The sequence below is a fragment of the Ursus americanus genome, chromosome 17 (assembly GCF_024610735.1).
Source record: "Ursus americanus isolate L20-20 chromosome 17, mUrsAme1.1.p, whole genome shotgun sequence".
Lineage (NCBI taxonomy): Eukaryota > Metazoa > Chordata > Mammalia > Carnivora > Ursidae > Ursus > Ursus americanus.
The window spans coordinates 11,900,462-11,924,796 of record NC_142143.1 but is presented as its reverse complement, the minus strand read 5'-3'; the positions used below and the strand labels follow the sequence as shown (position 1 = coordinate 11,924,796).

Below are 24,335 nucleotides of genomic sequence, written 5' to 3'. Positions count from 1 at the left end.
AGTCCTTCCCCATGAATATAAACGTGTTCTTAACTGAGATGGTCAATGGTGTGCACTGCTCAATAAGATTTCAGAAAAGCAATTCCATCATTTTGAAGGATCTCACTGCATTCTACATGACGATATGGTTGAGTGGCAATTCATGGAGATCCCGATGGATTATCTCTACCTGTAACCTGGATATCACCACAAATACCCTAGAAAGTGCGATGCTAAGCCGACAGAAAATTTTAAATGTATGCTGCTTGAGGTGGACTACTACAGGTAATTTTAGTTAATACTTTCTTTAAAAATGTAAGTATGTTGAAAATATCAATGGAAACACATTTTCAGAAACAAATTTTGATACCAACATGTTACAGCCACATGGGCAACTCGAGGTATAGGATGTCAAGTTACTAATTAATGACACTGTTTGTCACCGACACGAGGCATCTGAGAGTCCTCCAATAGAAAAGTTAAGTAAACCTTTCAGGAAAGGTCACAGGTAGTGATGAGTTTTTGTATCACATGGTAGAAGTATTATAAACTGTATTCCAACTGATTCTCACAGCCTCATACATTCTATACTTTGGGTTAAATTAGTAAATGATAAATTAGTAGCTGGGTAACAGATTATGTGGAGACTACTACCGGAAGTTTTTAGTACTGGCATTATGACTATCCAGATCTATACACCCACACACTCACATACTTGTCTGTCTTTTAAATACAACCATGGGGTAGAGAAAGGACAAATCTGTTGTTTTCATTTTTAAGATGAAGAAAAGTAAATCAAACTGAGGTTAAACACCCAAGCACCAACAAGGCCATCTTCCTCCAGGTGTCTTCTTTCCACAGCTAATGGTGAGAAAATTAGAAATTAAGCTTTGTAACCTAAGTTCAGTATTCTATTAATTAAACTGCATTCGTCCTAAAATCCTTCTAATTGTCTTTTTCGAGTCTAATTATTAAATGTGTTCTGTGAGCCTTGGCTCTGTAATGTGCTGACAGAGCACCTGTGACGCAGTAACTGCAGCCAAAAGAATTCAGGGTGGTGTCATAAGCACTGACATTTTACAGCCGGCAGAAGTGCTTACATTCCAAAGGAAATACTAATCAAGACGCCAAAGATACAAAATGAAGCCATCTCCAGCTAGGGTAAAAGAGGAAGAAGGTCTTGCTGATACTTTTGCACTTCCTGATAGGAAACAGAGGTAAGCAGATTGCCTTCTTTCCTTTGAAGATAAACAGACTTTGTAGCAGGCAGAATAACAGCCCCCCAAAGTTGTCTACATTCTAATCCTTGGAACCTGTGAATGTTACTACCTTACCTGGCAAAAGGGATTTTGCAGATGTGATTAAATTAATGATCTTGAGATAGGGAGATTATCCTGGATTATCCAGGTGAGCCCAATGTTATCACAAGGATGCTTACAAGTTAAAGAGGGAAACAGGAGAGTCAGAATCAGAGTGCAGCAGCCTGAGAAAGACGGAACTGGCCATTTTGGCTTTGAAGATGGAAGGGGACTATAGGTCAGGGATTGTGGGCCGCATCTAGAAGCTGGAAAAGACAAGGAGTGGATTATCCCTTAGGGTCATCAGAAAGAACGCAGCCCTGCAACACTGGCTTTAGCTTGGTGAGACCCATTTTGGACTTCTGATCCCCAGAACTGTAAGATAATAAATCTGTGTTTTTAAGCCTCCAACTTTAAGATAATTTGTTCAGAAGCAATAGGAAATTAACATTTATCTCTCAGAAGTCTGTGATTAGAAAGGTGAGAAGTCTAGCCAGCATTTTTAGAGTACTGTTCTTTAATACTTTCCTCTCGTGTTGAAACTTATTAACTACAATTTGGTTGCAAGAATATTAACTCAAATAAAACTTGAAAAAAAAATTTAATGTACCATTCCTTCAATAAAATTTGGCATTTCTGAAAATGTGCCAGGAACTGAGCTGAGGATATTCCCAGATTATCCAGGCTTAAAAAGTTACTAAAAGGAAAACATGCTTACATGAAATTATGTTTTAATGTCCCTTCATTCCTGGAAGTCTAATTCATATTGTTTGGTCATTTGGATCTCTTGCTTTGAAAAGAAAAATTTAATAAAATTATGTCTAAACCTAACACTGTTTCCTTAGAAGAGCTTCAAAATGATTACATAATGTATCAGTCAAGAAAACAAAATAACCAGCTGGAAGAGCTACAAAGTCAAACTAAGATTTAATCTCAAATTCTCAAGAAGAGTAAACATTTCAGGTATTTAAGAAGATAAAAAACAGATAAACAAAAAGTAAACTTTTATTTTTTAATTAAAAAAAAAACGATGTGGATATGTTTGTCTATACTATCAGTGCTATCCAACAGAAATATATCACAAGCCACATATATAATTTTAAATATTCTACTAGCCACATTAAAAAAGTAAAAATATATGAAAGTAATGTCAATAATGTATTTTATTTAAAATAAAATACATGCAACATACTATCATTTCAACATGGCATCAATATAAAAACATTAATGAGATAGCCCTTTTTTCTGCTAAGTCTTTGAAATCACGTGTATTTTACCCTGAAAGCACATCTGAATTTAGACTTGCCACATTTCAAGTGCTCAATATGGCCATTGTACTGGACAATGCAGGTCTCTATACTTTATACTATAACCCACAGATCTCAGTTCCCAAACTCCTTCTGTGTTAATAATTTAAACATACCAGTGTTCCATTAGTGATTTACCCCTATCTTAGCTGTCTTGTGAAAACTGAGGAATGTTGTGTCTATCAGGATTATGGTTGTGGTCAAAACTTCTACCAAGTGTGACATTTTATCACCTGTCTTGACATCCATTTATCATCAAGGGCCTATAGGAGCCGAATAACTGCCACCTTTTTAGTCTGGCCTCAGACTGCAATAAATAACAAGCAATAGGATGAGCTTTGTAAAAATATTCTTAAATTTGTATAATCTTTGAGAGTTTTTCCATCTCAGAAGAATGAGAAAGAAAATTTACCATGTAACTTTTAAGGGAGAAATCAAAAGCAGAGGTTCTCCTGGGTATGGCCAGAACACAGAAATTTAAAAATAAATAAAAGAAAAATAAAACTAAAAACCATAAGATGGTAACAAAAGAAAATAAACTAAGCCCTTTGGAAATACATGCACTGTTAATTCAATTTTAATTATAATGAAAAACATTTCAACTCAGCATTACCTATCAAATTTTACTGAAAAGCAAAGGCCTAGTTAGTGCAATTTCAAAGACAGTCTTTTGACCACATTTTGAAAGAAATAAACAATTTCCCTTTGTATGAAATCAAAATCCAGGGAAACAGGCAAGAAATTACAGCACATTACTTGTGTCTGAGGATGGGGTTAGAGGCTTTATCTTCCCTAACTCCAGCCTAAACTGAAGCCTAACCTAAATTCAGATCCCCGTCATTCCAGATATCCACCTGCGAGAAGTAATGAGAACACATGAGCTAAAAACTTGCTAGAAATCTCAATGATGGTTGCTGCGATCTGGTCTGCGGTCCTGTAGGGACCTTAACAGTTGGCCCTGTCTGAAGACGTGAAGAGCTCCTACATACTCAGTATTTACGATGTATGCCCTTTGAGCAACAACCACACCAGAAGTAGGTTGACAAAACTTTATGGAAAATATAAATGTTAGATTGTGTATATTTCTTTACTTAATAAGATAATTACATGTGATAATTATCAAAAACAAATTGTTATGGGGCTGGGTGATCGTGAACAGAATGCTGGAAAGTCTGAATGAGTCAGTCAGAGAAAGACAAATACCATATGATTTCACTCATGTGGAATTTAAGGAACAAAACAAATGAGCAAAAGGGAAAAGAGAGAGAGAGGAGAGAGGCAAATCAAGAAACAAAGACTTAACTACAGAGAACAAACTGATGGTTACCAGAGGGGAGGTGGGTGGGGGATGGGTGAAACAGGTGATGGGGATTCAGGAGTGCACTTGTGATGAGCACCAGGTGATGTATGAAGTGTGGAATCACTATACTGTACACCTGAAACTAATATCCCACCGCATGTTAACCAACTGGAATTTAAGTAACTTAAAAAAAGTTTTGAAAAGCAATGAGTTTTCAGTCACTAAAAGCACCTAGCATAGAATGTAAAGTCAAGTTGAACTAGGTTACCGTTATTTAGAGTTCTGTTTAAGATTCTATGTGAGAAAAAAGACTGGAAGGAAATACAGGAGATTATTAGTGTATATGCTCTTTTAATGAATTATGTATGCTTTTTTGGGGGGTCTGGACATTAAAAATCATGTTTTTCTTTTATAATGGTTTTGAAAAGGGTGCTTTTAAAAAGTTGTTACTCAAAGAATCTATAAGGATAGAGGCAATACAATTTATTGTTCAAACTGGAGCACTCTGAGGGGGGAAGGGGACATGAATAATTATGCTAAGACAATAGCCTCAGACTGGGACTATTCTGGATAAACCAGGACATATGGCCACTCTACCAATATACTATCAGACTTTCTATTGTTTATAGTAGTCCTTTGTTATGACTGGTGACATCTGGGGCATCAATAAAGTTACACATATCAGGATAATCATTTTATGGATTCTATTTGAGTATATTACTTCCACTTTTTGGCAGGGGTAGCATTTTTCATCCTATATCGTAATTGAACATTTTCAAAAGGATAGTCTACCTTTATTTTAGTTAATCACAGAAAATTAGATATGACTGACTTTATGCTTTTACAAAGCAGTACAGAGTAAAAAAAAGATTTTTAAAAAATCACATGAAATAATCTAAGTATATATTTTTTGCATGTGTATGAATGTAAATGATACACATTCATTCCATAATCTAGGAAAACCAAATCTAGAACATGAAGGTCAAAGATGAAAAAAGGAAGATACTCAACGATTTTTTCAGGCAAGCTGAAAAAGTAGAATGCCGGCAAGCCGGGGAGGGGGACGGGCAAGGCAGCATGACAGTGTTCACCTATGTTTTTAAGTGGGTATGTTCTAAAACCATAGGCTGACAGTCTCATTATAAAAAAGAAGACATGGTAAAGAGCTGCTTTTTGTTTTGGGGCCATGTGGTTATTTAACTGTTTCACTGGTAACTGTTTTACATGTAAGTATCACTTATCTCGGAATTATTTTGTGACTCGTTTTTCCATTATTGAAAAAAAATTCAATAAAGCTAATTTCTGTACAGAAAAGCACTCAGTTAAAAGACTGAGCAACTCTCGAGTGAACAATAGGACCACTTAGGTCTCCTTATCTCTGGTTCCTTTCAAGACATGTTGTAATTTTATAGTCAACCACAAACATAAAAGGAATGAGAAAATAAACAATTTACAAAAAGAAAAGTACTCTTTAATTTATGTGAGGTGGATCCCAGAAGAGGTGGCCGGGTTTTGACTCCAAAATAAACCTCTGTTAGCGAGTCTCCGGAACAGTTCCGGGAAAACCCATTCCAGGACAGAACTTCAGGTGACAGTTGAGAAAGACAAAGGATGAAGGCAGATGTTGTATCAGTCCTCGAAGGCAGATCCAGGCCATTCTGAATTCTGTGCTTTGTTTTAAGAACAACTGCCAGTGAATACATAGTCTGTCTCCTCTTTAGCAGCCCCAAAGAAAAAGGGGCAGTGAGGACACGGCATTATACTGAGAGGAGCAGCGTAGGCTTTTAGATTCCCCAAGAAAAAAGAAAGGTGTGTGTCACTGAAACATGAAAATTACAGGGAGAAGCCATCAAATCGGGTAAATTAAACAATTTTTGGTAGTAGGCAAATCTTTGAAGTCAATGAAAGAAGCCTTAAGAAAGATCAATTTCCTTTGCTTCACAATAATTCAATCTGATTATTTTCTTGGAAGGAGCAAGGCCCCAGTGCCTGATGAAACCATACTGGGCTTCGGGTTGTTGGGGTCCAGTTAACAACAGTTTAAGTGCATACACTTAACACTAAAAACGTTTAAACTATGACTTTGGATAAACCATGTAGCTTAAAATCATCACGTATTTTTGATATGTTCATGCACTTCTCATCTCTAAACCACTGTCATTTTTCCACCTTGGATCTAAAAGGTCACAAAAATAAAAGCAAAGGGCCAGAAATCCACTGTGAAGAAACTACAAGCATGAATAGTTTTACTGGTTAAAGGTTGAACAGATTTCACTTTAAAAATACTTACCAGGTTAAGTGCTGGAGAAAGTTCTGTATAGGCATATTAATCTTTTTTGTTTTAACTGAAAACTGGAAGCTTAGAGTATAATTACCTCCTTAAAAATTAACAAAGAATTACTGTAATCAGAATTAAACACTATCAGTGCTGATGCATTCTATAAAGGAAGGGAATAATAATCAGGAGCGTCAGAACAGTACATACATTTGTGTTAGTTTAGATGGGGCAGGAGGTATAGATAACTGTAGAAATATGCTATTAATTCCCAGGGTCTGGTGAATTTGGAGTAGGAAATCGAAGAGGTAAGTATTAACTCATTTATTTGATTTGTTTAGCTCTTCTCAAATTATATTCTTAGAGATTTAATCATAGCCAAGGGTGATTTTCAAAGTTCAGGAGAGATGACCAAATGAAAAATTAACTCAAAAACTCTTCTAACCTAAAAATCCAAGTAGAAGTGAACACAGCAAGGTTAATATTTACAAGCTTGACCACAGCTGATTGTGTCTGTGGTGGGTATTTCATCTGTCGAGGAGGAAGAAAACTGTCAAATGAAACTTTTCGAAATTCAGTTCATTAAATATTTTTTCACACACACTACTGTAAGACTTCATCATTCCCTCACTCTTAAAATCACTGCTGCTTATTTTAGTGCATGGCAATTCTAAATCATATAGACTGTGAATTTAAAATAGTAAATTATTAGGGGGAAATAAGTTTTAATTAGTATGTTCAGTTCTCATACAGAATACACTTAGAAGAGAGTACATATATCGACTTGTGCACTGTTACTACATTCATCCTGATTTAAAAAAAAAACAAACCCAACTCACTATTTGTAACTGAAGGGATTCTACATCCCGAAGCTTAGACCTCTCTGGGTAGAACTCAAAGTAGGAGATCAGCTTACAGTGAATTCCTGAGTCACTACTCCCTGTATTTATGCCGTGTCAAATTTATTCAAAAGAGAGAGCAAGCAACTGAAGAACTGAAATATTAAATTTGTTCTAAGTATGTAATTCAAAGTCTGATTTTTAGAAGCTGAATTGTTCTGGTTGAATTCACAACAGAATTCTCACAGAATTTCACCGAGTCTTCTCTCTTTTCCTTTAAAATAAGCAGGTGAGGGCAATTTCACTCCGATCGAGGGCGGGTGTCTCCTGTTCCGGGTCTCCCTCCCACTCTCCCTCCTCCCACTTCTCTTGCTTCTACCCCCGCCCCTTGGCTCCCCCAACGCAACTATTAGGATAAAGATTGGCCATGTGGTAGCTTATTTTTAGAGATAATCTGACCCAAGCCAGGTAGGTTGGGATACTTTTTGCAGGCTTGAAAAACAGCTTTAAGTTTTCTGATTGCTTACTATTTAAAACAAAACTAAAAAGAAACCCGGCACACTGAATACTGAGATGGGGCTTACCTTAGAGCCACGTTCATTAAAGATTATTTCTACATCTAGGATTTTGCCAAACTGCTGCAGAGACAAAAATAAAAACATTTATTCATGGTCAGTTTTTAACCACATACTTCATTTTCTCCTGAAAAAGGAATAGTTTTTTTAACTACTTATTCAACTTCCATGTTTCTACTTGTTGGGGGGTCCCAATACCAGTTTCTGATTTTCCCGCAACCAGGAGCCAATAATTTCTCCTTTTTCAGTTCTCCCGCTCATACATTATCCACCTCTACATGACAGAAGCTATTCTCAGAAGATATTCACAGTGTTACCCTCTTCTTCTTCACGGACAAGAACTGGGGCTTTTCCTAACTATGTGTTTGATGTTTTAAATGTCTCAGTTTTTAAGAAGCAAATCCTAAGTAGAAAGATACATTGCTGAAGGCTTTTTCTTTTCCTTTTTTTTTAAATTTATAAAAGTAAACCACATTCACTGTAAAAGTCACGAAATATAGATAAATAAAAAGGAAAAGAGGAAACAGAAAATGAAGACCCTCTGTACACCTACCATCTCACCGTTCTGGCACACAGCCTTCTCCGCTTTTCCTCAGGCAGACATTGTTAAGGACATATTGCCACATATTACTTTTTTTTTTGACCTTAATATGCTATGAACAGCTTTCCAAGTCAATAAATATATACCTGTGTTCTCATTTCTACAGACTACATGCTATTTTCCATTGTACTTAAACATTCATGGACATTATACATGATTTCATTTACTTGCCACTTAATATTTCGGCAATAAACATCATCAAGAACATTTTAAGTAATAACTTTGTTTTGTAATGAGTTAAATATTTTAACATTTGGTGAATAAGCTAAAAACACCAAGCCTAAACAACTGTATTGGTAGCAGCTCAGCAGCTGGCCGGAGGAGGATACATAAAACACAGAGGTTATCTGGAGGAGGGGTGTGCAGAAGGTGACAAGACAACCTGCTGACTCAGTGCTTGCATGAACTGAACTGAAGGGATGTGCAGGAAATCTCCAGGGATCTTTTTGGCCCCACTGTCCTCTGAGTACTGGCCTCATAGACTCAATTATCTATTTCACTTGGATTTTAAGCCAGAATTTGGGAAATGTGAAAACACTAAAAAATGAAAAGAGCAAAACAAATCATGCTTTTTCACTGGGCTGAATCATTACAATCTTTTTCAGAAAACATGTACTAAGAGCCCATGTTTTCTAGAGTAAGACTTCTGGGCTTGATTCCGGTTCCATCATTTAACAGAACATTAGGAAATTAAAGGAGAGGGGAAAATGTCTTATTTTAGGTAGGAGGGGACTTAATTTTATTTCTATGCCTATCCAAATAACTAAGATGGGAATGGTGTTTTAGAGTTTTCCTTTTACATTTTCTAATGCATCCTTATACCATCCTGCTAGGGTAAGAATTGCCTTCCTTTAATGGTTAAGGAAAATGAGGCTGAAGGAAGCCATCCATCAAGTTTACACAGCTAATAAAATGAAGCATGGAATCCCTGCTCTTTACCACTGCTGATGTCCTTCCAAGGGAAAGGTACTAACCATGCAGGAGAACACAGAGCAACCCTACCAGGTGGCCCTCGCAAGGAACATTTTCTTTCTTTTCTTTTCTCTTTTCTTTTTTCTTTCTCTCTCTCTCTTTCTTTTTTTTTTTTTTTTGCACTTAGCAGCGTTATAGGAAGGCTCACAATACATTCAAGAAATCACTGATAACTGGCATAGGCAGACCTTCAATGGACACAATTTTTCTGACCTGAGAGAAAACATACTTCTGGCAGATGAGAATATATGCTCCATTTTCACTGATCGCCAGAGATTAGGATTCCATATTATCTCTGATAATTCAGTAGAGAACCTAATAACTCCTACTCTTGCGAAATTTCTTCTTAAATATAATGTCAATTCTTTAAGCTGCCCTTTGTATTTTCTGTTGTTTTCTCTTCTAGAGAGATGAACAGTTGGCTACCGTTTTCTGTGTAAAGGCACTTCAAGTACTTTTAAGAACACTGTTAAACCTCAATGCTGGCCTTGGCTTCGGTACAGAAGATACTCCAGGTACTCAGCTGTCAGTGACAAAACTTTGCTCCAGGGTCTTGTCACCACGAAGTGGCCACGACAGGACTTCAAGCGGAGAGCCTGCTTTCCTGACAAAGTACCACACAGCAACGGCAGCGAAGCTTTTTTTGAACCATGATCTCTTGTTCCTAGTTCAGGTTAAGAGTTTGCTCAAATGAAATCTGGCAACAACACATAAGCCCATTAAAAACGTAAGACTCCCAGCAGTCATTTGCTTTCCAGTAACTTAAATCTCTGCTGTTATATATGCTATGTTTTCACGACAGGTGATTTCAGGAGGAAGTGGAGGCTGGAAAAGCACATCAGAGGTAGCAAACTAACCACCTATACCTGATTTTAGAGATTGGTCTTGACGCTGCTGAGTTATGAGCAGGGAAGTAAAAATAAAACACAGGTACTATCTGCTTCACAGACGTTAGGTCACTGAACTTGTAACACTCTGAAAAGTAACGATTACTGTCTTTGTCCTGATTTTAGTAATGAAAGGCTCCCGCCCCAAGAGACCCCTTGGTCCTGGGCAAACCAGGTTGCATAGTCACCTTGTGTTTGTGAGACCCTGCAAGGCCCAATGTCTAGAACGACAGGAGTGACGGTGCTGGGTGACAGAAGTTCCTGAAGATTGATGAAAACGCTTAGGATCTCTCTCAATTTTTGTGCAGTCTTATCCTAAAGTCCTAATGACTTATTAAAATACACCAGGTGGATTAAATTATATTTTCACTGTAAAACCCACGAAAGGACTCCAGACTCCAGAGACTTACCCCAAACATCTGCCGGAGGTCGGGGTCCCGGAAGCGGAAGGGAATATTAGAGACATGCAGCCGTTTAGGGGTGGATTTGCTCTCTGAGTTCTCACTACTTTGTGTCTGTGACTGCTGGCCATCTGTCTGTGCTCCCCCTTCCGTCTGCTAAGCAAAGAAACAGACAACATTGAGTGAAAAGTAAGTATGATTACTTCACAAGAATTATGTAAAATAATTAAAGCCCCGCCCAACCCCACTCATTCTCAAAAGGCTCTCAAAAGTGTCTTTAAGCAAAAATTAGAGTTGTCCCTTCAAAGGGAAAAAAACGAAACCAAAAATGTTACCTGTGTTCAAATTGCTATCATTTACAAAGAAAGTTTAGGTCTTTTGAATATTTACAGTATATTAGTGAAATGGGAGAAAACAGAAATACTAAGTGACTTGCCCAAGACCATGTGGAGATCCATTAGGTATGAAATATATAAAAACTGAAGACGTAAAAATTGTACCATTATTCTTAGATGCTTAGTGGAGTTTCCATTTCTGAGATCTTTCTATTTTGAAAATAAATGAGGAGTCTGTTGTACATAGTTGAGGCAATCACTCCATTTTTCGTCTATCATTTTAGGAAATAAAGGAATATTTTCATGTTTCATTCCCTCTATTAGTTCCAGAATTTAGGACTACTGGGTCACCAAAATATCCTAACATTATTCCTGAAGAGGAGACCCCTAATGACAATGGGCACTTGGCTTCAACCTGAAGAAGCCTCTACTCTGAAGCCAATCGGCACTCTCCTCCTGATCCATGTGATTCCAACTGACAAACCCAGCTGATGGCAGCACAGGGACCCCAGGCTCCCGCAGCCCAGAGCAAGGCCCCATTTACAAAATCCCCTGGGAGAGGCTTTATGGGCCCTACATAGCCTACCGGACAACATGTAAACGCTGGGTACACCTTTAATCCTCAATCTCTTTTGCAACACTGCAGGGATTTTTTTCCCTGACAGATCCTCAAAAACGTTGCTATATTGAGAAATACTTTTGACAAACATCTAACAGGTGTGATACATTCTAGGTATTGAAAACACATTTATTTTGAAGTATTCATCTGGCAATTTAGGGACCTTAATGTTTTCACTATTCCCTATGAAGTGCATGCCGAACTGGAGGGCTCGCTGAGCTGATTAAACCAAGAGCAGAACTCACTGTTCTTGTATCTCCAGTGAGTTACATCTGAGTCCCTAACAGAGTCTTCTGCGTGACGCAGAACAGATCCCCTCCCTTTGACCCAATGTTCAAGTAAAAGAAACTGTGAATGACAGATGCTTTTGGCTCAGAGACGTTACCAACCATCTTGAAATGAAGTTCGAGACTTTAAAATATAAAAGATAATCAGGAATAAACTCGAATGAATGCTAGCTTTTCAAGTGTCAATCTAAGCGATGACAGCTTTTCTCTCATTCTGTTCAGGCCTTGCAGATGGCTTAAATGTGCCATGATTCAGAGGATACAAAAATAGCAGAAAAGGGAAGAGCTATGAAGCAATGTTCTGTGAAAGTGTAAGGTTTTCAATCATCAATCTGGGCACAATGCGGACTAAACCAAATTCCATTCAAAGATGAAACTCACTAAGTTACTCCAATGGCAAGATGGACACCAAAGCAATAAGCGTAAGCATCAATTACAACTAATGCTCACTCAAGCACCTTCAAACTTGCCTCTTACATCGCCCAGCTGGAGCCCATAAAACTATTTCTTCAACCAAATTTTAAAACCACCAGATCTGATCCTCAGGATGTCAGTGCATCACTCTGATAAAAGTTAAAAAGATTGACTCTAGCTCCAAACCAGTTTCTACATAACTTATACATGTAGTTCGTGCAATCTGTAATATTAGAACGGGGTGGCAGGATCAATGAAAACCAATGATTATTTCAAGGTATGCTGCCCAATGTACTCGTTACTTCAAGTTTTTACGGCCTTGAAGACACAATTTAAGAAGGATGGAAGCCAGATTGGATCATTTTCTGCCTTGTAGCGAAAACCTACATTTTCTCTTAAGTTTTTTTTATTTATTTAAAGTAATCTCTACACCCAACGTTGGGCTCAAATTTACAACCCCGAGATCAAGAGTTGTACGCTCTTCCGACAGAGTCAGCCAGGTGCCCCCAAAACACCCACACTCTTAAGTCTTTAATTCTAGGGACACTTCGCAAGTTGAAAGAGTAAATTATCATTTCCAGAATTCTCAAGTCTTCTGACTTAATATATATTTTAAAACTGCAGTTTAACATACATAGATACAAATGCAGAAATCAGAAGCATGAATGACTTTTCACAAAGAAAATACACCCACGTAACTATCAAATTAGATGGCACAACAGAACCCCAGGAGCACTCTAGTCACTGTCCCCTTGTGAAAGGGTCCCCACTACCCCAAACTTCTAACTCCATAGATTAGTTTGGCTGTTTTTGAACTAAAAAAAAAAAGGAAAAGAAAAGAAAAAAGACAAGACAAAAGAAGGAATTATACAGTATGTACTCTTTTGTGTTTGTCTTCTTTTACACATTCTATGTAATACACATACACACAGTTATAATTCATCCCTTCTTTCATTTTATAAACACTTATAAAATGGACTTATTGGAGCTGCTTCCAGTTTTTGGCTATTAAGGATAATGTTCTATGAATATTCTTGCTACATTCTTGTCTTTTGGTGCAAACAGCCATTTCAGTTGGGTGCACATGCACGTAGGAGTCGATCTGCTGGGTCAAAGATGCACGTTAAGTTCAGCCTTAAGAGACACCGCCAGTTTTCCCAAGTGACTGTACTAACTTATACTCAGCTGTGGACAGCTGTGAGAGGTCTATTTGCTCTCAGTATTGTCATTTTCATTGTAACTATCCTGCTGGGAGGCAGTGGCACCATATTGTGGCTTTAATTTGCTTTCTTCTCTTTAAACCTCAGATCCTTTCTGCTTTCCACTTAGAGAATTTTGTTGAAAAGTGGGAACTCCCTGTTAAATAGCAACTATTTCTTTTTTTTTTTTTTTTTTTAAAGATTTTATTTATTTGACAGAGATAGAGACAGCCAGCGAGAGAGGGAACACAGGCAGGGGGAGCGGGAGAGGAAGAAGCAGGCTCATAGCGGAGGAGCCTGATGTGGGGCCCAATCCCAGAACGCCAGGATCACGCCCTGAGCCGAAGGCAGACGCTCAACGACTGAGCCACCCAGGTGCCCCTAAATAGCAACTATTTCTTGAGTGGATACTATATCATAGACCCTTCCGTAAGCCTTTTAATAACAGTTAATACTTATATAGTGTTTACTATTTGCCAGACACCGGCCTACACATTTTACGTATTTTAATTAATGTAATTCTTGCAACAAACCCTAATAGTAGGCACTTTTCTTTTTTTTAAACATGAGAATATAGAAGGCACTATTTTTTACCCCACTTTTCAGATGAGGAATCTGAAAACCAGAAAGATTGCCTAAGTACTAGATCAGGGGTTCGAACACAGGCAGTTTGGCCCCAGAGCACATGCTCTTAACCACTATGTCATGTTGTAATGTACATGTATTAGCTTTTCTAATCCTCACAATAATCTACGAGGCAGGCACTATTATTACCCCAACTGACACAGGCAGAAAGTAAGGCACAGAGAGGTTAAGTAGGTGCCCAAGGTCACATATTAAGTGGCAGAGCAGGAGCTGAAAACCAGGTGGCTCACTTTCACGTTCTAGGCCTCCTGTCCAGCATGGCACCCATGCTTCCTCCTCCTCATTAGAAGGGAGAACACGTGTGGAGCCCACTCTTTCTCAGGACCCTCACGAGGAGGAGCAAGACCTCCCCTGGGCTGGAGGCAGGCATGGGGGTAAGTCAGGGAAAGCTATACAAGAATGACAAGGATCCCATGCCTTGAGGGAAGAGAAGCAGGTCAGGCCACAACAGGAAGAAAAGCAAGAGGAAGAAAACCGGCAAAGGCACACTGGCGCTCACAGGAAAATAGCCAGACAACTACTAAACTGATACTCAAAGGGGCTGAGGAGCAGATTTCTGTACACAGTGGACATAGGAATATGAAATATACATTGTGGGTGCCTGGGTGGCTCAGTCAGTTGGGCGTCTGCCTTCGGCTCAGGTCATGATCCCAGGGTCCTGGGATGGAGCCGTCCATCGGGCTCCCTGCTGAGCTTCTCCCTCTCTTCTCCGCTTGTGCTCTCTCTCGTTATCTCTGTTCCTCCCCCTCAAATAAATAAAATCTTTAAAAAAAAAAGGAAATACACATTGAATGTAAGAGATACCTCCCCATTTGACATCCCCAATCTTAAGTGTACCTTGGTATCAACTACTAATTGTTGAAACAGATCAGACAGAAAAAGTAAGTAAAAGTTTTTAGGCTGTATCTTTGTGAAAAGCGGACAGAACTGTTTGTTCTGAGAAAAATGTCAGTGTATGCTATTGGTTTGCTTTATTTTCTATTGTTAGCTACTGAGCGACTTTACGGACCGTGTAAACAACCTCCCAAGGTTCTGTTCTTCCCTTCTGTGGTCATTTTCTGACCTAATTTATTCACTGGGCAGGGGATGAAAGAGAAGACGCTGGAGTCTGTGCACTGAGAGTTTATGGCGAGGGCTGGCCATGGCAATCCTGGGACTAGTGTCTATAGATCTACTCTTTAAACAATCTGGCTGCCCCAGCGAGGTCTAGCTAGCTGTCCCAACTGCAGGGGAGCCCATGGCTTTTTACATTGAAAAGCAAATCTCAGTCTAGAAATGAGGACTAAAAATGCTTTGTTTGGTTTGATGAACTCAAAGTTTTAAAATTCCTGTAACTGTGAAGTGGATTAATTTTCTGACTTCCCTATGAAACAGTGGAAATATTTTTACTATGGACTGTGAACAAATGTGCTGTTATGGTCTGAAAGAGAGTTCTAGGCAATATGAGATGAAGTACTACCTTCCAAGTCTCTATCGTAGTAACACTTAACATGTAATCTGAGATAGTAAGAAATCTCTTGATAAATTCAGAAATAATATATTTTGATTTATGGATTATGGATTTTCTTCAATATTTTTTCCTTTTGTTTTCTGAGATGAGTTCATTTATTTTCAACTTCTGTGAGGCTAAAGGGGAAGAAGAAATTTAATTCAGCACAGCAAATTTCTTGAGAATCTGAGTCATGTCTGAAAACATCTACTAAATTCACCCATTTTAATGACAGTTTGGATTCAGAATTCTAGGTTAAAAAAAATTCCTTTAGAATTTTGAAGGCAACCTCAAGTATTGTCTAGTTTCCTATGCTGCTGTTCAGAAACCCGAGGGCATTCTTTTCCCTCATTTTCTCTGGTTTGGAGACTGTCCAGTGTGTCTAGTGTTCTAAAATTTCATAGCAATATGCCTTAATGTGGGTTTGTTTTATTTTAATCTATTTTGCTGGTAATTCTGTAGTCTCTTCTAAGTTGAAAATTAATGTCCTTCAGTCCTGGGAAGTTTTCTTGAATTATCTTGCTGATGATTCCCAACTCCACACATTTGGTCTCTCTCTCTGGAGCTTGTACTATTGGACACTGGATGTTTTGGACTGGTCCTCTAATTTTCTTATCTCTTTATTATTTTTTTTAAAGATTTTATTTATTTACTTGAGAGGGAGAGAGAGATAGCAAGAGAAAGCATGAGCAGTGGGGGAGGAAGCAGACTCCCTGCTGAGCAGGGAGCCTGATGTGGGGCTTGATCCCAGAACCCTGGGATCTCGACCTGAGCCGAAGGCAGACGTTTAATCGACTGAGCCACCCAGGTGCCCCTTCGTATCTTTTTATTTTATTTTCTCTCTGGCTTTTGGCTCTGTGTTTTTGGATAACAGGTGTTTAATTCCTTATCTGAAAACTTTAGGGCCAATGTATATCAGAATTCAGAACTTTTAGGATTTTAGAAAGGTAATAATGGGTGTATAACCCATAATGTAACTCAATCAGACTTGGGACAGTGATATTTCTTCATGTGCATTCATATAAATGTGACAATGATATACACAAGTTGTGAGTTTTGCTAACTTATGAAAAATCATCTGATTTTCAGAACATTTTTGGATTTTAGAATTGTGGGTAAGAGACTATAGATCTCTACTTCTTCAATCTCATCTTCCAGCCCTCCCACAAAGTTTTTACATTTTGTTGCTTTTTTTTTTTTTTTAAGATTTTATTTATTTGACAGAGAGAGAGAGAGAGAGAGAGAGAAGCAGGGTCCCCATTGAGCAGGGAACCCCATACGGGGCTCAATCCCAGGACCCCATGATCATGACTTGAGCTGAAGGCAGATACTTAATCGACTGAGCCACCCAGGCGCCCCTGGTTGCCATGTTTTTAATTTCAAGGGTTCGATTTTTCTTCTCTGAATCCCATAGTCTCCACCCCTTTTAAACTTCATTCTTGTTTAGTAGATGCAGTTACCTTCTCCTTATCTCTCTAAAGCTGTATACAGATTATTGCTTTGATAGTTTTCTGGAAGTAAAAGCTTTCCTTTTATTCCCAATTTCTTTTCTGTTTGCTTCTTTTTGTTCTCTATCTTGCATGTTGTAGGTCTCCCTCAGGAATCTAGCTAACCTTGGTTGTCTGCTTAGAATTAAGAATTGAGTGGGGGAAGGTAGCTGAAAAAACCTGGTAGTTCTACATGGGTGGGGTGGAGGGGCATGAGGACTTTGACTCATTCCAGTTCAGTTAGGTAAGCAATTTGTTGGGGGAACCCCTGACATGTCCATCTTCAAGTCTCTCCTCTTGAGTCAGTCAGGCTCTCACAGAAGAGTTTTCCAATCTTCTATCTGGAGCTGTCAGTTTCTGCAACTTCTAAAATTTTTGTGGTATAAACGGAATTATTTCTCGGATTTCTCCCACAAACTGGCTTAGAAATAAGTTCGTGTGGGTCTGCTAAGCTCGTCACTAACTGGGACATCTGCTTTCTAGCTTCCAAAATTATTATTATTATTTTTTTAAAGATTATTTATTTATTTGACAGAGAGACAGCCAGTGAGAGAGGGAACACAGCAGGGGGAGTGGGAGAGGGAGAAGCAGGCTCCCAGCGGAGGAGCCTGATGTGGGGCTCGATCCCAGAACGCCGGGACCACGCCCTGAGCCGAAGGCAGTCGCTTAACGACTGTGCCACCCAGGCGCCCCTAGCTTCCAAAATTATTAATTCTCCTGTTCTTATTGGTTTTTAGCCCTAAAACCACACAAACACAAAAACCATTTACTGCATTCTTGGAGGAAGCAAAATTAGACGGCGGTATTCAAAAGTAACCCGGAACTAATTCGTGTTTGATAAAACCTTGTAATACTGTATGTACATATGCAACACAGCTATGTCTGTTTTGACACGTAGAAAATATTTTGGCAAATACTACTTGCTTTCAAAATAACCTTTGTATCTCAAGAAGGAGAGTCTGCATTACAGCCCTTCGCCAATGCACACATAAAAGGCTGCGGGAGAATAAGCAGAGACCTCGAAAATGAGACATGGTTCTCAGCTAAGAGCAAGTCTATAAATACAAAGTTTTTTCCTCTCTCTGTTCTTCAGAGACTGGAACTACTCCAGATATAAGCTGAATATGATTAAAATATTTTGGAATAAGGAGACATGACAACTAACTGCAATGTGGGATCCTGAGTTGCATTTAGAACGGAAAAAAGGACATTAGTGGAAAAACTGGTAAAATTTGAATAAGGTCTATATTTTGCCTTACTAGTATTGTACCAACACTTCTGGTTTTGAAAATTGTACTGTATCTATGTAAGGTAATGACATTAGGGGGAAGTTAGGTGAAGGATTATGCAGAAATTTTTTGCACTATTTTTGCCACTTTCCTGTAAGTCTAAGTGTATTTCAAAATAAAAAGTTAAAAAGAAGGGAAAAGGTATTTTGGGATGTCAGATTCTAAACCCTAAAGAATATTAAAACACAAAGAATGTCTAGTTGGTTCAATGACTATACAGGCACAACTGTAGACAAATACTTGTATTTGTATTCGGTATGAGGGTTAAGGCCACTTATAGAAGTCAGAAATGGGCTGAAACGTCTATTCATTTCAAATGATTTGCATGGTGAAGAAAGAACCCCATTTAATCTGATATCACTATTATGTATTCCCAAATTGGAAACAGTTTAATTTATAAACCTGACTTACATGGGGTAAGCCACATAAAGTGTCATCTCCTGCAGCACTTTCCCTGAAGATCTCATCGTTTTAAGAATGCAAGTGTGATTTCTAGCTGGGTTCAGTCTCTGTTGGATGGGGATTGGTCTTCAGTTAAGGTTGAAGTGGATCCTCCTCATAGGATGAATCGGGTATTTTCAAAATGTTACAAAGTCCGTCACATATGGTATAAGGGACATGGTTCTGAAAACTGCAAAATTCAAGACTAAACTTATCAAAAGATAGTGTATTTCTCTTAACTGCTAAAAGTAGAGTTGTCTTGTCAATCACTATATAATTCAGACAGCTTTGAAATTAAGCAATATTTTTTATTTTTTAAAGATTTTATTTATTTATTTATTTGACAGAGAAAGAGGCAGTGAGACAGTGAACACAAGCAGGGGGAGGGGGAGAGGGAGAAGCAGGCCTCCCGCTGAGCAGGGAGCCTGATGTGGGGTTGATCCCAGAAGGATCCCAGAACGCTAGGATCATGACCTGAGCCAAAGGCAGACGTTTAACGACTGAGCCACCCAGGTGCCCCATGAAATTAAGCAATTATTAACAAAGGTTTCACTGGGGAATATTCACATTGGTTCTGTTAAAGGTCCAGACCCTGTCCAAGAGGGAGTCACTCATGCCAATAAGCCCCAGTTCAGCAAACCAAAAATGAACTCCATTTCTTTGCTGGGCTCTCCCAGAAAAGCAAGACCTAGGTCAACCAATCAGTACTTGCTTGCTCAGCTCAAGTTAACCTGACCCGGCTCTGAGACTTGCCTCTGTTCCATGTAAGGAAAGTAACCTTGCTTTAGCCAATCGACAAATGCCCAGTGTAACTTCCTTGTTCCTGCTCCCTTCTGCCTATAAAATCTCTTGCCTTGTACAGCTCTTCTGAGCTCCCTTCTATCTGCTTAGATTGGATGCAACCCAATTCATGAATCACTGAATGCAGCCAATAAGACCTGTGTAATTTACTCAGTTGAGTTTTGTTAACAGTTAAAAATTTACACAAAAGTGAAATTTCATTAATTTTTCTGTATTACATTATTTCAAATTTGAATGTTTATATAAAATAAGACTGTGATGTATTTTATACCCAAGAAAATCTAATGGAAAGCTCATTCCCAAAATAGTTTTAAGTGCATCTAAAGGATGTGTGTGTGTCTGTGTGTGTGTGTGGTGTGCGCTTCAAAAATCATGGAGCAATACCTCCAACAGGCAGAATGTCAGTTCTACAGGATGTTAACTGGTATTCTGTAGAAAATGGATTTCATGGTCAAATAAATCTGGGAAATACTGGACTAAACAAAGTCAACAGGTTTCCTGTGAATTCTGGAGAGAATTCACCTTTCTCCCCAAACACGTATTATACATGTAATCCATTCATTTATTTTTGTATAGCCGGCTATAAAATTCACTGATAAAGGTATGGCTCTTAGGGCACTAGCTCCTATGCAGGTGAGGGAAGAAAGATTCTCTCAGAAGAGAGAGCTGGATGGCGCATTCATCTGTATCGTTTCATAACTCAAGGTTGCCTACAACACCTTCTTTGAAATAATTATATAATAACAGTATTGTAGCTAATGTTTACTGTCATTTACTATGTGCCAGGCATTATCCTAAGTACTTGCTATTCATTTTCTCACTTAATCCAAAAAACCCTATCGGGTAGGAACTATTATCACCAATTTTACAGATGAGGAAAATGAGCATTAGAATTATAATTTTCAGATGGTTACACATTTAGCAAATGGAAGGAGCTGGGAGCTAAACCCAACTCAATCTGATTTCCAGGGCTCAAGCTCCCTAACCACAATCGCAATACTATATAATAAAGTTTTTCCTAAAACAACTTTAAAAAACAAATTTCAGTTTTTCCTGATAATATTCTAAAAAGTGGGTTGGGATACTTTTCATTAGGTCATTGTACATTGCCTTAAGAAAAAGGGGGGGACTACAACTTATGTTGATCCACCAACTAGGTCTGTTAGCATTTGAAGCATTTTTATAAATGTTTATAATGGAGTATAATGGAGTATATGATGGGTTAAAACCTGGTGGAATGAGATCATATGAATTCCTTATTAAAGAGTAAAAATGCCCTAATATGATCAATTAATTTTCTGAAAAGTGAAATCTTGGCCCATATGCTTATGTACCGAAAATCGGGGTATTTCACATTGCTAAAAGAACATACTAATAGAACTCCTGTGATATACTGAACATAAAATTATTTTATCTAATGCCACCACCAGACACAATTTTTGGGGCATGGAAAATTGAATTTACATCTCTGTAGAGCAATTCACCAGTCAAGAAAAATTACTTTTAGATTTAGTTATTTTAAAAAGAAATGCTTATGCATTTCCTTTATGTACTTGAATACTGCTATGACAATCCAAATTCTGAGAATCTAGTCCTCTCTGGGCATTTAAATGTAAGCAAACATTTTTTTTTTTCCAATTAACTAGTAATTCAATTTTCTTCAGAAAATGTCTAGCTCCATTTTCTCAGTAGGTCAAAATGCTATAAAAAGGAATTACAAAAGGCATCATTTGTGTATGTACTATCATCATAAACTGGTATCATACTGTGAAACAAAAACCATAGCAAGTCACTTATTTTTTTAAACCAGGAGTGAGAATCATAGAAAAATTATACATAATGTAAAATAGTGAAACACAGACAAAGATCACCTCAATTAAAAACTTTATCCTTGACTGAATGCTTCTTTAATATTTTAATGTACATTTTAGAATGAAAGAAATCTCTTCGTATGTTCTAGGTGGAGTTCTTAGGTTTAAAGTCGAAGAATCAATGGAAGCTAAGAAGACCATCCCTGGGGATGCCTTTTATTTTTTATAATTTACATGGGGAAGCAGAAAAAAAGCACTTGGCTGGAAGCAGATTTCCTGAGTTCCGGCTCTGTTAATAGCTAGCTGTAACCTTCCGTGCTCAAGTCACTTAGAACTGTTGACCTCTGTTGTAAAAGGAAGGCATAAAATGATTCCTAAAATCCATTTCAGTTTTAAAACTCAGTGATTCTAATTCAGTTCACTGACTTCAAAAAATAGTACAAAATATTTCTGAAAAATGTACAACTCTCTGGACAGGTTAAGAAAAACCATGCCCCCAAATTAGTCATCAGTGCTTCTTTATCCTGGCCCTAACACAGGAGAGCAGGAAGGGGCAGCAGAGCACAGCATTACCATTCCCAGCACTGTTTAGTTCTAGTTGCTTTTGGCAGGGAAGGGAGGCGGTGGGGTGGGTAAGTAAAAGTAAATAAAAGTAAAAGTAAATAAATGAATGAAGACACGCAAGGGAGAAGCAGCAATAATCATGAGGCTAACAATATTAACAATATGCTGAAAGGTGTCTTGGCTGTCATGAACCACAGGGCAATTTTCTCTGTTCAACAATATCCATGTCTGGGGTGCCTGGGTGGCTGGCTCAGTCAGTGGAGCATCCAACTCTTGATTTTGGCTCAGGTCATGATCTCGGGGTCAGGGTTAGGTGGGATCAAGCCCCGCATCAGGCTCCGTGCTCGGCAGGGAATCTGCTTCTCTCCTTCTCCCTCTGACCCTCCCTCCGGCTACCGTGCGCACGCTCTAATAAATAAATAAATCGAAAACAAAAATATCCATGCCTGGTCTGAATGTGGTTTTCTGTAGCAGCTCTTGCACTTTCAGACCAGCCTACCGTTTGCTCAGGGATCCAGCTTTGAAACTGCCAAGATGATCGCAGGCGTGGCAGCTCTGGTAAACTGATAACAACTGTGAATGGTTTGTGTAGGCTCGACATCTTCTCCCTTTTATGACTCTGGAGGGAAAATGAGGGACGATCTTGGAACAGTGGGTAGTCAGATGAATAAATTCCTCTGTGGTCCCAGGCCTTCTAACTCTAGCTTGGAAATAGACATGCTAATGACAATGCCCACGCTGTAGGCTGAGGGTAACGTGGCCCACGACACACAACGTGAGAGAAAGATTTGGACCTCATTCTTCTCATTACGTTCCAGAAATCCTCACTTGGGCACATGGACCCATGTTAAGGGCTATCACTTCTTGGCTATGTGTTAGCGGGACACCAATGCACAAGGCACTTGCAGGGAAGACAGTCAGTGGGTAATGCCACGGAGGATGGTTAGACTGGTACTCTGACAGAGAAGTGAGGGAAAAGCTGGCTTCAACTCCAGAGAAAGGGCGTGAACAAAGCAAAGAAACTGAGGACGGTGAGCAGCACGGAGTTCTAGTTATCTGTCATCCAGAAGTGCACCTGAAGGCCACCACTGAGAGGCCCGTGACGTCTACCGCTGACCAGCACAGTAAAGGCGGGCCCCTCAGCTATGCCTTCACATCTCTGCCTTAGAGCCATCAACTCCGTTCAAATACTTCCAAAGATGTTATGAACATTTCCTACTAACCAATCACGGATGCTGAACCTTTATAAGCTTCTTTTTTTTTCCACTCAAAAAACACGTATTAAACATCCATTATATGCCAATGGCAGTAATAAGAGGGCAAGTAGTAGCTCCTGCCCTCAAGGAAAGTATAATCTACTAGGTGGGCAGAACATGCATACAGACACAAACCTCATCTGAAGGTCACTCACCAAAGCTCGTCACCTCAAAGACTTCAGTCACGTATGGCTGCCGGCACTTGGAAGAGTACCCAAACATGTAACAACTGAGGTCCTCTCTGCTCTGCAGGAAGGTGCGGGCATAATCAGGACCCTTGACTGTTACCTCTCTGCTAACGCACAGTATGGGACAAACTGTCAAAACCAGCTCTTGTCTTAAGGGTACAAGAAGCTTCTAGCCCAACATGAAAATCAATTTCTCAAATACATTTTAGAAATAAAATTCCAGATTTCATTGCTTATTTCTCATTTTTGTAGAAGTTCTTTTTTTGGTTCTCTCACACAAGATGAGACTATTCAACATAAAATCTCTACTACAGTATAGCTGTGGCTCACAATAATAAAATGTACAAATCAAGGACGTCAAAGGACAAGTGATTTTAAAAGATGGTTTAAAAAAAGCAATTAAAGGGGCTCCTGGGTGGCTCAGTTGGTTAAGTGTCCAACTCTTCGTTTCAACTCAGTCATGATCTCAGGGACATGAGATCAAGCTGAGCTGGGCTCCATGCTCACTGAGGAGCCTGCTTGAGAGTCTCTCTCTCCCTCTCCTTCTGCCCCTCCCCCTGCCGTGTGCGCTCTCTGCACTCTAAATAAATAAAATCTTCGTAAAAAAAGGCAATTAAAGAACTATTTAAACCAGTAATTTCCCACATTTCTAATTTCTTTTCAACACAATCTTGTCAGGCAGGCACTGCTGGCTTCATGTAATAGATGAGGAATGTGGAGTTTGGGAGGTGAAACGATTCATTCAAGGTACAGTTCTTGCACTGAGGAGGACACAATCTTTGACTGCGCTCCCTGCTTCTACTCATTCAGTCAGCTGTCGGATCCTGTGTATTCTACTGTGGCAACTTCTCTTCCATTCATCCCTCCTCTAAATAACCGCTGCGGCCCCCTGGTCCAGAACCTCTGAAGACTCTTTCCTAACCAGTCCCCTTGCTTCTCCCCTCACCTGGTATACGCAACACATTGGTCTTCTGGAAGCACAGCTCTGCTCACTTCCCTTTCCTTGCTCAGAAACCTCCGATAAAGTCATTTCTCAGACGGGCATTCAAATACTCTTCCCAATGTGTATTCAAGCG

The 24,335-nt window shown here is 38.9% G+C and overlaps 1 protein-coding gene and 1 long non-coding RNA gene across 25 annotated transcripts in view; one reads left to right on the top strand and one right to left on the bottom strand.

Moving 5' to 3' along the window:
* Positions 1–24,335, bottom strand: part of RBFOX2 (RNA binding fox-1 homolog 2) — a 271,018-nt gene that overhangs the window by 29,215 nt on the left and 217,468 nt on the right. For 18 of the 24 annotated variants that reach the window (XR_006776547.2, XR_006776548.2, XR_015727090.1 and 15 more), the window contains 2 exons: positions 10,444–10,590; positions 7,583–7,636 (listed from right to left, as the gene is read on the bottom strand). Coding sequence is in view for 21 of the 24 variants with exons in the window: in XM_087868764.1 (XP_087724890.1) it covers positions 7,583–7,636; positions 10,444–10,590 (201 nt within the window). In the remaining 3 variants the exon portion in view is untranslated. The remainder of the gene's footprint in view (positions 1–7,582; positions 7,637–10,443; positions 10,591–24,335) is intronic. The other 6 variants (XM_087868762.1, XM_087868763.1, XM_045780166.2 and 3 more) reach the window with 1 other exon arrangement.
* LOC148108627 (uncharacterized) lies at positions 1,000–23,495 on the top strand. The gene is made up of 3 exons (XR_015727091.1): positions 1,000–1,196; positions 9,553–10,623; positions 11,898–23,495. It is a non-coding gene; the product is annotated as an uncharacterized LOC148108627 (long non-coding RNA).